Source organism: Tinamus guttatus, unplaced genomic scaffold (genome assembly GCF_059628265.1).
Source record: "Tinamus guttatus ecotype Peru unplaced genomic scaffold, ASM5962826v1 Tinamus_guttatus_pri_ptg000602l, whole genome shotgun sequence".
NCBI classification, from domain to species: Eukaryota; Metazoa; Chordata; class Aves; order Tinamiformes; family Tinamidae; genus Tinamus; species Tinamus guttatus.
The window spans coordinates 6843682-6857146 of record NW_028289136.1 but is presented as its reverse complement, the minus strand read 5'-3'; the positions used below and the strand labels follow the sequence as shown (position 1 = coordinate 6857146).

Genomic DNA, 13465 nt, shown 5'->3' with positions numbered 1-13465 from the left:
TGTCAGTTATGGCAGTCGGTGTGCATATGTGTTTGCTTTATGGCACCACTTCTCCAGGTGTTTTGGGCTAGAGGGGAAGGATGGAGAATAGCTAGTGGCTTCCCAAAAGAACAAAGTGATGAAATGCTCAAGTATTGCACTTGTGCTGGGTTTGCAATGCAAATCTTTTAAGCTAGCAAGTAAAATACCTTTTAAAAAGCTTTTGAGGTTGTCCATCTGCCCTCTTACTTTGCATGAATGAAGCAGAATGAGATAGAATTGGGAAGAAGTGGTGTCCTCTGGAGATGATTTAATGAGGGATTTTTTTTCCTACTTGCTGTAGTCTGCTAGGTGTTCATACTAGTAAAGTGTGTGATTTAAGGTCCTGCCTGTGTCCTGCAATGTTTTGTACATCTCCTGCCATTCAGAATCTTCAGGGCAGAGGTTGTGTCTTTGTCCAAGTCTCTTAAGCGGCATCAACTCCACAGGCTCAGCATTTCTGTCCTATTTTAGTTGCTGCTGACACGTGGAGAAGGCAGCCCGGGAAACTCATGTCGTTGGGCACAAAACGAAGCAGACAAAGGCTGGAGGAGGGAAGGGAGCAGGCAACTTGTGCAGTGACTAATGCGGAGTTTTATAAATAGCGTGAGAGAGGATGACACGCGGGCAGGTGACCTCAAGCACGAGGCCACGGAGGTGGTGCAGCACTCGGGGAAAGATGAGCTAGGAGAGCACAGAGGTGCCAGATGATGGGTGAATGCTTCTTGCATCAGGCAGGATGCGCTTGACACTGTCCTGCATGTCTTCCCCGCAGGGAGGAAAGACAGCAAGTCCTGGGTGCTCTTGTGTCATCTGCCTGGGTCAGCGCCTTGAGCGGTGCTGAGAGCTTTCTGGGGAGATTTACTGAAAGGACAACGCGTGTACGTGTGTGACACGGGGGCAGAGGAGCTGTGAGCTCTGGAGACAGCGCGGTACGGTCTGCTGAGCTTTGAAACCGCAACGGGCAGCTAGCAAGATCCGTCTGCCTCCGGGATGCTGAGCCCTAATTAGCGAAAGCCAGAACAGACCTGTGCAGGGCTGGCAGAGCAAAATACAGAGAGGAAACGGACGTGGAGAAGGGCAGAAGCTGGAGGGGTTGAGCTGACTGTGCCCTAGCTGAAGTGTCTTCTGGTCCATGCCTCAATGCTTGCACCATCCCCTTATGTTGTCAGCTGTAGGAAGAAGTTGGATGAACCCTGTTCTTAGTGGCTTCCTTCCACGGGACTTAGCAATGTGTTGTGGTCCTCATGAGGTGGCTAGGACACATCTTTAATCATAGAATCCCAGAACTGCCAAGGTTGGGAGGGCCCTCTGCATATCATCTAGTCCAGTCTCCACACTCAAGCTTGCCACACTTGGGCAATGCCAGTGGGGTTTTGGTGCTCATAGTTGTTATATCTTTCTGCAAACCCGGAGTACTAAGGCATAGAATCATAGAATCATTATGGTTGGAAAAGACCTTTAAGATCATGAAGACCAACAGTAAACCCTTCAACACCATACCTGCTAAAATATGTATGCCTCTTCTATATGCGTCTTGAGCACTGTCAGCAACGGTGACTCCACCACTTCCTTGGGCAGCTTGTTCCGATGCTTGACTACTCTTTCTGTGTAGAAGTTCTTCCTAATGTCTAACCTGAACCTCCCCTGGTGCAACTGGAGGCCATTTCCTCTCGTTCTATCTCTAGGAGATAGAACTGGAGAAGAGATTGACCCTGCCTCGCTATAATCTCTTCTCAGGTAGTTTTTGGAGCGATAGGGTCTCCCCTGAATTTCCTCTTCTCCACACTAAATAACCCCAGCTCCCTCAGACGCTCCTTGTAAGGTCTGTACTCCAGCCCCTTTGCCAGCTTTATTGCCTGATGCCCTTTTTTGGCATCTGGGCTATAAGAAAATTAAGCAGTTGCCCTATAGAGGAAGCTGTAGGTCTTTCTGCAAGTAAGTGCAGGCCGTACATGCAACTGTTCATGCTCTTTGAAGGTAAACAAGCACTTTGCTCTTGCATGGATAATCCATGCACCATGAATGATGCTCAATGGGAGTTGAGCTTGCAATGTGTAGGGCTGTGGGTCGGCACTTGCACACCAGAAGTGGTGGAAAACCCCTGGTGGGAGTTAAGTACAGCTAAAAAACATGAGCGTGACGCCACCAGGCTGGTAAACGTTTGCTTTCAGGTCCCAGTTTCTGAATGCTGACTCTCTGAATGAGTAAGAGCGAAGGATGACCTGGGCTTTCTCGTTATGAATCTCAACCCAGCTGAAAGTATGCGCCCTAAATATAAAATACAGCCTTGTGACACGCAGTGCATGTGTGGAGGGAAGTACTTTCCCTTGAAACAGCGATGTTCCCATGCAGTTGCTTCATTGTGGCCTCCGTGGAGCTCATGCAGTTTGGTGGAGCGGGGTTCTCTTTTCTGGGTGAAGGCTGCAGCTGGCTCTGCTTCCCACCTGCCTCCTTCTGTGGCTCCTTGGGTGCTTGCAAAGGAAGGTGAATGTCTGCCTCTTGCAGCACATGCTATCTCCTCAACTAGGATTGTTTATGGCCTCCATAGGATGCTCACAACAAAATACCTTGGCTGGGGTGCAGCTTTGCTGAGGTCTCAGAGTCAATTTTAAGGTTGTGCTAGCTGAGGGAATGGCTCTTTGCGTTTCAATCGTTTCTATAAATCTAATCATCCAGACTGCAAATAATATGTCTACTGCTCTTGTCCTTGAGCAGCATTTCTTATTGATAGCTATGAATATACTCCCTTTCGGTGGAGTGGGAGAAACAGCATAAGGAAATGCAACATGGCAACTAATTAAACTTCTTGAGGTCTTGTTGAGTAACAAGCCTGAGGTGTTGACAGGGCTGGGATTAGTCCTGATTACCAATTCTCCTCTCTTAATAGCCAGAGAACATGGTTAACTATGAAATTGCATGTTAATATATCGAAATACCACTTTTTCTTCTTTCCTTTTTTCTCCTGCTAAAGGGCGTTCCCAGGACCTGATGGATTTCTGATACATTGCTCCTGAGGGGCTGGAAGGAGCATGGTTAAACACCAACCACTGCAGTACTACGAGCCACAGCTATGCTTGTCGTGCCTGACAGGAATCTACGGCTGCCGCTGGAAACGGTACCAGCGGTCACATGATGACACCACCAAGGTTGGTAGAAGACTGCTGCCTTGTACCCGTGTCTCCTCTTCCCAGTGTATTTGGATTGTGGTTGATTGTAGAAACCCAGCCTTAAACCTTGGTTGTGATTGACATCTTGGTTGGATATGATGGATGATATTTTGCTTGGTTTTAGTAGGCTTTGGTGGAAGGTGGAAGTCTACCAAGAGGTTTTCCTTGCCTTAAGTTGAATGCATATTAATGTGATTAATATAAGAGAAGACCTCACACCTATAATTGATGTTATGGGAGTAAATATGTCACTTATCTTGATGCTCAAAGCAGGTGAATGGCTTGAGGCTGGCCAGTCGATGTGTGTTTTCCCTTTAGTGCTGGAGGAAACTTATGCTTTCTCCTCGTTCCTGTTTTTCTGATGTGCCTGTGGTTTCTTTGGCCATTGACCTTTGTGTGAAGCCAAACAAAGCTGTGAAGAGGCAGCTTGCAGCCAACCGATGTGGAATGTGGTCTCGAGATGTGTTTTCTCTGGTCTACTTGGGGAAGTTGAAGGGGCTTTGGTATCTTCAGCCAGTACAGAACTATCAAGTAATCTGGGAGAGAGCCTGTGGTGCTGATGGAGGCAGGTTGCATCTTCATGAGAACTGGTTAGAACTGAAGATGAAACAAAACAAAAAAAACAAAACCCAAATTCAACTTTCTGCTTAACTGTTATTTCTAAAAGTGTTTTGCCCTGAGGATAGGGTAGGAATGGGACTACATGGGACTCATTCTGCGTGGTTGCCAACCATTTTGTGTATAGAACAAAACCATGGGAAGGGAATGAAGGATGGCATGAAGTGAGCACTAGCTGGACTTGAGCAGGGGGGCTTCTAGGGGCAATTTGTCCCCTCTCTTGCCAAATACAGATTTTAATAGCTGAGGCGGAGGGAATACCAACAGCTCGGCCTGGGTTTTCCCCTTCATTGTTGGCTGATGGGGCTGAGAAGCGCCTTGTGAGGTCTGAATTGTGCTTGCAAGAAAGATGGTGAAGAAACACATCCATCTTATCCCATGTTCTGGGTGATGCTTGTTGCATATTACTATTCTTCTCTGCTCCCACACTATTTTATTTTTATTTCTAGTGTGCTTGCTACTTAAAAGAAACCACAGAACAAAACTCAAACTTGTTTGTTTTCACAATGCTCCCTGGAGATCCCTTGGGTCTTTTTTTGAGAGCTTGCTTTGCTTCAGTGACATCTAGCAGCTCTCTACTTTTTAAGCCTCTAACCAGGACTGTGCCAGGCCATGGAGTGCCTCTGCTCTGGAAAACATGCCACTAAAGCACAAGTACATCTGGTGCCAACCGTGCCTGCCTGTGAATCGTGACAGTTGTTGATGGCGCCGTCAGGCTGGGAACCCCCATGTGACTCAAAAAGACAAAAAAAAAAAAAAAAAAGTGCCTGTTTGCACTTTTTGCAGCATTAAGCAAGTTTTCTTTTGCAGAGGAGATAGTTTAGGCTGTTTCTTATTCTCCTCTTCTGGTGCACCTGGCTTATTCTCAGCAAAGGCTTGGGAGCTGGTAGAAGTTCTCTTTGGGCGAACACCCTGGTGCATCCGTGGTGGAGGGTGTTAGTTGGGCCCTTGGGGCTTTCTGAGGGAAAACAGTGGGGAGTGATACCTTGGCACGCATGTGTATGCTAGTTTAAATACTCAAAATACGTTATTTCTTATGAGCGAGATGGTTTGCGAGCTAAAATTCCATATAAAAACTGCCACTGCCTTAGTTTTTGAGCAAAATCCATCTCTGCTTGCACTGATTTCTTTTAGCATCAGCCACAGGTTTCCCATTCTATGGCTGTGTCTGTTGTTGTTTTTAATCTGAAAGAATTTGGGCTGAGTATAAAGATGCTTGGGCTAGATTTAAAAATATGTCCCATTTGAGTCAGTCATATTAAGGTCTACAGGAGGCTTCATCTTCAATTCTGCATTGCTGAAGTGGAAAAAACTTAGTCCTTAATGGAGCACAAGAAGTAAAAACTAAAATTAGCTATAAACTATGCAAACTTGAGGTAAGAAGAATCTATTCCTATGGTGCTGTCAAAGTGTTTAGCAGGCATTAGTGATGGAATGAGCTACTGTAGCATTTTTTTTTTTTTTTTGGCAGGGAAAGTGCAAATGAAATGTTTGTCCTACTTTGGGTTGTCTATTTATAGGTGTTCAGGCATTGTAGATGTTTGTCATTCTGCAAAGAATGGATGTGAACTGTAGGATATGTATAAAAAGAGAAGTGAGAAATATGTCTTTGTGTGTGTTTAGGTTTATTTCTTTTTAATTGCAAAATAATCCTTGTCTGTTTAAGCAAGTAGATAACTTCTGCGGGTTGTAAACCAGTAGTAGCATCCCTCATCCTCCCTGGGTTGGTCAGGAGAGCTTTTCAGGGCATCACTTGAATTGAGGACCTCTTGCATAGCAAATCCTAATCCCTGCAGTTCAATGAAACTCCGAGTTGAGGATGGACAGTGGTCCCAGCACTGGGTCTTAGAGTTCTGGGGTCTGAATGGGTTCACTTCTGGGATGTGGAAGATTTACCAGTATCCCAGGATACTGTATCTGATCACTGGGGACCTAGGGTAGAGACGCTTGTAGTATAATGCACATTTTCTTGAGCATGGTTTCTTTAAAAATGAGTGTGCCATGCTTGGTAGGTCTTAAATCTTGCAAAATCCTGGAGGAGAAAGAATAGGATGTAAGTATATGTGTGTCTATATATAGAGAGAGATAGGGATATATGTGTGTATAATGTGCCTTATCAGAAAGCAGTGTACATGTTTAGAGCCACTTTTCTTAAGGTAGGCTACAGCAAAACTATGGAAAAGATTGGGCTTTCTGGACTGAAAGGCCTTCGCCTAAATTTGGGCAGCAACCCAGCCTTGCAGAAGAGCAACCCCCTTGAAATTGTCCCCTGATGAGTATGAATGTTTCCTGAATTACACGGCTGCTCGACAGCCAGACTTTTATTGATTCCCTTTCTATTCTGTCAAATTTATGCAAGTCAGGCTTTCTACTATACATAGGAAATTTGCATGAAAATGTGAATTTTAATTGCAAGTTTGAGTTCTAAGTTTTTGGGGAGAGTACTTGCTGTATCCGTAATTATCTGCCACCCTCCTCTGACTTTCTAGAAGTGGAGGGATTTGAGGGCATCCAACCTGCCCACTTTTTCTCCTTTTAAAATTGATTTTGGGCAGCTACAAAATTCCATTTTTTTTTCCTGTTGTGCAGCTTCAGCTTTGCTGGCAAGCTTCCCTTTCACATTGCTTAAATTTTTAATGCATCTTTTCTAATGAAAAGAATATAAAAGAGAGAAGAAACAGTCTTGCTGAGATTCCGAGTATAATAATCTCTGTAGCTGGTGTGAGCAAGTAATTTCTGATCTAACTGTGTCTTGTTCATGGTGTTCTGAACCAAGGAAGCTCTTATTAAATCAGTGCATCATCTTAATAGGACTCTATGGCCCTGAACACAGAAAATGTGAGTAAATAAGGCTTAGCATGTAGTTGCTTTTGAAGGTTTAAAGTACGAGTGGCAGCTTCCTAGGTAGCCAGCGGATGATGTGATCCTGCGGATGGATTGACAGCAATTAAGGGCATAGAGAGCTGTACCGCTAATTGCAGCATATAAACACGTTACTTCGTGCATGGCTTGTGGTTCACCTTAAATGACCTGATGTTGGGTTCTGCAATACCAGAACAGCTCTGGGCGTGGAGTCCAGAGCTGGTGACAGCAGCTCCTAACATCCGTCCTGAGATGCTGAAGAATCAGCAGACGCTGCAGGATCTGCCTGGCAGATACTGATGGGTTGCTTTGTATAAGCATAAAACAGGAGTTAGAAGTATAAACTGACTTTGTCTGTTGTATTTTTTTTTTTTTGGCAATAATATCACAGAATCACAAAGTTGTTAAGATCGGCAGGGCCCTCTCAGGATCCCCCCGTGCAGCCCCTGCTCCAGCAGGGACACCCAGAGCACGGGGCACCCGGGCGCATCCAGGCGGGTTGGAGATCTCCAGAGCAGGAGACTCCACAGCCTCTCTGGGCAGCCTGTGCCAGGGCTCCGGCACCCTCACACCAAGGAAGTTCTTCCTCACATGGACATGGAGCTGCCTGGGCTTCAGCTTGGCCCCGGCACCCCTTGTCCTGGCACCGGCCACCACCCAGGAGAGTTTGGCCCCGTCCTCCCTGCACTCTCCCCTCAGGTCCTTGTCCATGTTGGTCACATCCCTCTCAGGCTGCTCCTCTCCAGGCTGGACAGGCCCCGCTCGCTCAGTCCTTCCTCACACGACAGCTGCTCCGGTCCCTTCCTCATCTTCGTGGCTCTGCCCTGGCCCCTCTCCAGCAGCTCCAGGTCCCTCTTGTCCCGGGGAGCCCAGAGCTGCCCCCAATGCTCCAGTGCGGCCTCCCCAGAGCTGAGCAGAGGGGCAGGATCCCTCCCTCGCCCGCTGGCAACGCTCCTGCTGCAGCCAGGAGCCCATGGGCCTTCTTGGCCACGAGGGCACGTTGCTGCCTCATGGGCAACTTGGTGCCACCAGGACTCCCAAATCCCTCTCTGCGGAGCTGCTTTCCAGCAGGTCAACCCCTAATCTGTGCTGGTGCCTGGAGTTATTGCTGCCCAGGGGCAGGACCCTGCACTTGTCCTTGTTGAACCTCATGAGGTTCCTCTCTGCCCAACTCTCCATCCTGTCCAGGTCTCTCTGAATGGCAGCACAGACCTCAGGGGTGTCAACCACTCCACCTAGCTTGGTATCGAGTATCTTTCTGTTTAGCTCAATATCTTTCTATTTAACTAACAAACTGAAGAAGCTGCTTTTACTAGCTGACTGTTTTCTGCAGGTACTAACTATGGAAAAATCTTGGGAGCTTTGCTTTTTTTTATTATTTTTTATTTTACTCTCAGGGAGAATAAAATACTTTATTTATTATTACCAAGGGCTTTGGCTTCTACACTCGGTGACAAGCACTGCTGATATTGTACTTTCAACCGTGGAGCAAACCTGCGGTGAGACATCTTCTCCCACCAAAGATTCATGTGTTTATAGAGCTTTATTTTCCTTCACAAAAACTGGTTTTGCTCCTCTGTTCTGGATGGGCGCCTGGTTTGGTTGCTGGGTGGTTGTGAGGAAACAGAGCAACAACTGCAAGGAAATCCTGATGTGTAAAATATACTGAAATTCTGCTGCTTTCTGCTGTCTGAATCCTCTAATGCCGCTGGTGTTAACCTGAGTATTTAATAAACCACATCCTTGCTAAGAGCCTGCAAAGACGGAGAAAGTGGAACTTAATGAGAACCAAGAATCAAATGCAGAAGTGGATGGATTTGTTTATTATTTTATTTATTTTTTTGCTTTGTAGATTTGGGGGCAACTAGAGCTGGTCAATGTGATATGAGTTTGCAGGCCTGGAGTCTGGGTATAAAAGTATGGCTTTGTTGTCCTAAAATGTGTCTAGCTGAGAATCCAACTTTAAAAACCTATCATCAGGCATAGAAACAAGTTATTTAGCGTGGCTTTGTGTGACTCATGCACATATTATGAATACAGCCTGTTTGAAGTCCTTGCTCTTGTCTCCCTGCCCTAGGAAATTGCATTTTTTTTTTCCCAGTGTCTTCCATAAATCTCATAATTTTAAAGCTCTTATATCGCCTCTGCCTATGGTTTTGCATGTTGAGCTTGTTCTGGGCTATGAATTGCAATGGGCACCAGGAGCTGCTGAAGGTAAAGAAACATTGTGGCTGGTGAGCTCTGTCACGAGAAGCAATCAAATGGCTCTTTACGTGGCCGAGAACAAGGATGGACCTTCAGGTCCTTGCACATGCAGGTCCTTCCACTCTGCTGTGCAATATCCCCATTAATGGGAGTGGATGGAAGTGACATCGGCAACGGCTCTGAGGCCTGGAGATGTCAACCTCTTCCTGCCGCTGGGTTGTCCCCAGCTGTGCTGGCTGCTAGGAGAGCCCATGACTCGACTTCCACTGCTCTGGTTGGGTGGTATTTCCTCACTGGGGCACGTAGACCCCATGTCTATGTGTCAGCAGGTCCATTCCCTCAACATGTCCTTCCAACTCTTCTCTTCCCCTTCTGGTGTACAGACATTCCAGCCCTTCCCTGCTCCACTCTTTCCTTTGTCCTCCCTCCTTTCATGACAGTAATATTTAGTAATTGTAGCTGCACTGTTTTCTCATTCTTGTTGCTTTGTAGGCTTCCTGCTCCCATCAGTTAGGAGCTGTCAAGCCCTGTGCAATGCCTTGTAACATGTCGGCGCTTCTAAACCCAGTGGCAGATGCTTCACGCTCTGTGGAGCTCAGGAGCTGCCACGTTTTGTCATGATGGATTGTGGTTTGAGGGTCTCTGCTATCCAATCAATAAGAGGGTATTGCTAGCTCGTTGTTGTGTGCAGCTTGGCAGCACCTCGGGCACGGAGTGTTGCTTCACTCACCATCCCATCCACAAACATCTTATATTTTGATGGACAAAATACGGAGATATTTTAATGAATGCCTTCCCAAAGGGTGCTGTGATTTAGTGCAATAAAAACTTAATAGGCCCTGGCAGTGTGCCCTGGCCTCCCTGACCCGAAGCCTGTGGAGCAGATGGTCATGCTGAAGTGCAAGAGAACTGGGAGGGGAAAACCTCCCAAGGGAACCAGTTCCTGCCCAGCACCCTCCTGGTTTTGCTGCTCCTGGTTTTACTAATGCTGCTCATCTTCAGGCATCATACCAAAGCCTTTAGCCAACACAGCTTGCATGTTTATCTCTGCAAAGTGGTGTAAGTCTCTCCACGGGCTTGCTTTATCCGGTGACTGGGTAGGCTGAGGCACGGAAGTCAGCCCGTTGCAAGATGACGTGGTGGTGGCCAGAGTTTGGGTGTTTTGAATCCTAGCATAACCTGTTTAGCTGGGTTTATCTTGAAAATCAGGAATGCTTTTTGTGAGAAAGCCCTTCTGGAAGAGTTGAACCCCTTTGCTGTGTGGGATGCTTAGACCTCAGTTTCCCTGGACCTTCTGTACATGGGCACTTCTAAAGCTAATGTATGTGTGCTGCACATGTGGATGCAATTAGGTATTGGGTATTGCCTGCACCTCCTGTGCTATTTGTAGAGCCATCGTGGTGATTTGGAGGTGAAGAGATGGGGATGGCATCTCAGCAGCTTGTGACACTGGCCGAAGCCACCAGGAACCTTGGTGGGTCATCTCTAAGCAGAAATTAATGGGCGCTTGTTCTTCCTATGGTCTTAACAAGGCTGCCTGTGAGTCTGCAGGCTCCAGGTAATCAAAGTGACTCCTGGGAAGGGCTGATTATTTTTATTTTATTTTATTTTTTTGAGATCTTTAGCTTGTGTAGCAACGGTTTGAAAACTTCTAACACTTTGTCAGTACCTCTTTATGCAGAAGCTTTGAAGCAACCCATGTGCAAGCTCCCTGCAATAAACGCCAAGCCGGCCTCCCTTGGATACACAAAGGTGCCTTGTGGTTTTTCCAATATATTATGGGCCTCCAGGGTTTTATTTGGATTGTGGCATTTCCATGTTACAGCTGCCAGATGTGCTCGCACCGACTGCTTTGCTTTCTGCATTGTGCTTGTTATCTGGGTGAGTAGTTGCATAGCTGGAGACCATCGTCTTTCCCTCCTGCTTCCTCTTGCACCTTTTCAGCAGGATATAAATGATGTTGCTGCTTCTGATTTTTGTATTTTAGTTTTGGTTTTTTTTTTTTTTTTTTTAAAAAAAAAAGACTTTCATGATGTTAAGGTAGTTGAGCACTGGAGCAAGCTGCCCAGAGGGGTTGTTGAGTCTCCATCCTTGGAGATATTCAAAACCCAACTGCACCTCCCCTGACACACACTTGGATTGCGTAGCTTGAACCAGAATGTCCCAAAGTAGCTGATGGGTCTCCACAAAATGTGGAATAGCAAACCAGACCATGGAAGGGAGAGTGGGTTCCTGTTGGCAGGAAGACTAGAGGGACAGAAGAACCTCTATAACCTCCAGTTTTTATCCCAGATTGCAGTGATAACCGAGCTTGGAATGTATGCCTGAATGAGTAACGTATATGTAGTACATCTAGACAAGCAGATCCAAGGATCCAGCTGCTATTCATGCAGCGGGAAGGAAAAAAAAAAGGAGTTGGAGGCTATTGAAAGAAAGGAAGAAAGTCAGTACATTAAAAAAAAAAATAAAGGAAGGATATAGGCATAAAAGGATTTTCAAACCCTTTTTTTTCAGAGATCCCCAGACACGCCAGCACAAAATCAGACTGGTCCAGCTTCTGATATTAAAGAAATCTGTTTTTCTTTAGTCCAGGAGCGTCTGAAAGAGGTGGTTTTTGTATTTCTATTTATTTATTAAGCCTTGTTTTCTAGGCAGAAGCCCAGGCTGCCAGTGCTTGCCAGGAAATCCATTACATATTATCAGGGAGTTTAGCTTCATGCTACTCCCTTTCTAGAAAGAATATGGAAAGTCATGACTTCAAATTTTCCGTGTTTGGCTCAGGAGAAGAAAAAGACAGAGACCAGATAGGGTTGATGCTTTGAAGCTCCATAGGAGGAGGAGATTTTAAAGGCTGAAGCAGTTGGGTGTTGGGACCCTTTTTTTTTTTTTTTTTTAAACTCTATTTTGGGAGTGAGTTTCCAGACAGATGGGGGTCAGGACCTGGATGTGGTTTCCCAAGGACGGCCAATGGAAGAGATGGAAAGAGTTTGCAGCCCATCAAGTTGTGCCCTGAGCTAGAAAGTACATCCCCATGAGAGGGCTGCTTTTCAGGTGAGAAAATGTTTTTTCTCTGATCAGAGTCTTCAAAGCTGAAGGCCTCAAAGAGTCAGGGTAAAGGATGTTTAAATGATGCGTAAAGCCCAGAAAATGGCATATTTTTACCCTTAGTTCCAAGCACTGGAAAGTTAAGATTCGATCCAACAATTGGAGTCTTTTGCATTTGTGCATCATTCCAACATCACCTGACATAGCCATTCAGGGAGATGGAAAAAGCAGCAATAAAAAGTTATTTTAGGTGCTGTGCTTTAGATTTGAAAGAAGGCCTGTGATCAGCATTTCTTGAAGATGCCTTTGTTTGAATTCCTCCTTGGATCTTTGTAAGTGTGCTGGTGCTTTCTTGTAGAAGCTAAGGCAATATTCCAGACTTGGGTGCTCTGAGGAGAAAAAAGCCCAATGAAGCTGCAACCTCCTGATGGGATGTTGCAGTATGGACTGGCTGAACCCATGTGCTTCCTTTGCATTTTCCAGAATCTAAAAACCCCAAAGTTTCTCTGTCCATTGATGAGTTATCAGCATGTCTAATGCAGACTATACTTAGCTGATGCCACCCTACAAGTGGATGCATTTAGGGGAAACCCTGACACCAATCCAACAAATAGCGGACCTGTCCCAAATTTCGCATGGTATTAGCATGTTATAAAGGGTGACAGCACAAGTGGCTGAGTTAGTCTTTTATCAACTTTGGTAGGTAGCGTTATGGCATGCGTTGGCTGCTGCATAGCTCTTGGTCAGGTCCATGAGCTCTGGTTATGGTCATAGGAAAGAAATTGAGGCTGCTGGGCTGTGCATGAAAATAGTGGAGAAATACAGAAACCCTCAGAGCCAGGATACATGCCTCTGCCCTTTCTAAAAGCACCTTTGTGCTAAGGTCAACGCTGTTCATTTAGCAAGAAAAATAGCAGCATAAATTAGAAACCAAATTGCCCCCTATGAATTAACTCGATGCTTGCAGCTCATGCCCCTGTCGGCATGCAGGACGTGAGGTGGAGTCGGTGGGTTCAAGGTGGCCCATGGGAGAGGCTGGCTGGCCGTGTGCCCTCTCTAAAAGCATCGTTTGAGGAGCTGTGCCATTGCTCTCCTTCTGCAGACGGCGTGTTTTGCATGAGAAAATGCCCCCTAATCCTAGGGCTAAATGCAAGGCGTCTGAGCTGCACGGCAACGGGAGGGAACTGGGCAATATATAATGCTTTAAATGCCTCTCCCTGCCTTTAAAACATCTGTTCTAACGCTGCCCGTGTAGGTGGAAAACAGTATAAATGAGCTATCAAACTATTCCTAATGAATTAGGCAATCGCTGTTAAGCTTGCTCTCTCAAAGTGAAATGTGAATGATTCAAGATGGTCTGTCTTATTTAAAACAAAACAACCCCAAAACCTCACATGTCGCTTCTGAACGTTCTTTTTGTCCTTTTGCAAAAGGATGAAGCTGCAAGAAGCTGTGATCTGTCGACATAATGGATTGCTGTGTCTGTGATGTGTGTATTAACTCGCTTCATAGTGAAATGCTCTTGTATTTCTCGTTTGGGAATAGCT

At 45.9% G+C, this 13465-nt stretch overlaps 1 protein-coding gene across 6 annotated transcripts in view; it reads left to right on the top strand.

Annotated features, from left to right (window-relative positions):
* The window catches only part of GDPD5 (glycerophosphodiester phosphodiesterase domain containing 5), a 157649-nt gene that overhangs the window by 52323 nt on the left and 91861 nt on the right, over nucleotides 1-13465 (top strand). For all 6 annotated transcript variants that reach the window (XM_088535000.1, XM_088535001.1, XM_088535002.1 and 3 more), the window contains exon 2: nucleotides 2993-3167. In XM_088535000.1, coding sequence (XP_088391126.1) covers nucleotides 3051-3167 — 117 coding nt within the window. In that variant the 5' untranslated portion in view covers nucleotides 2993-3050. The remainder of the gene's footprint in view (nucleotides 1-2992; nucleotides 3168-13465) is intronic.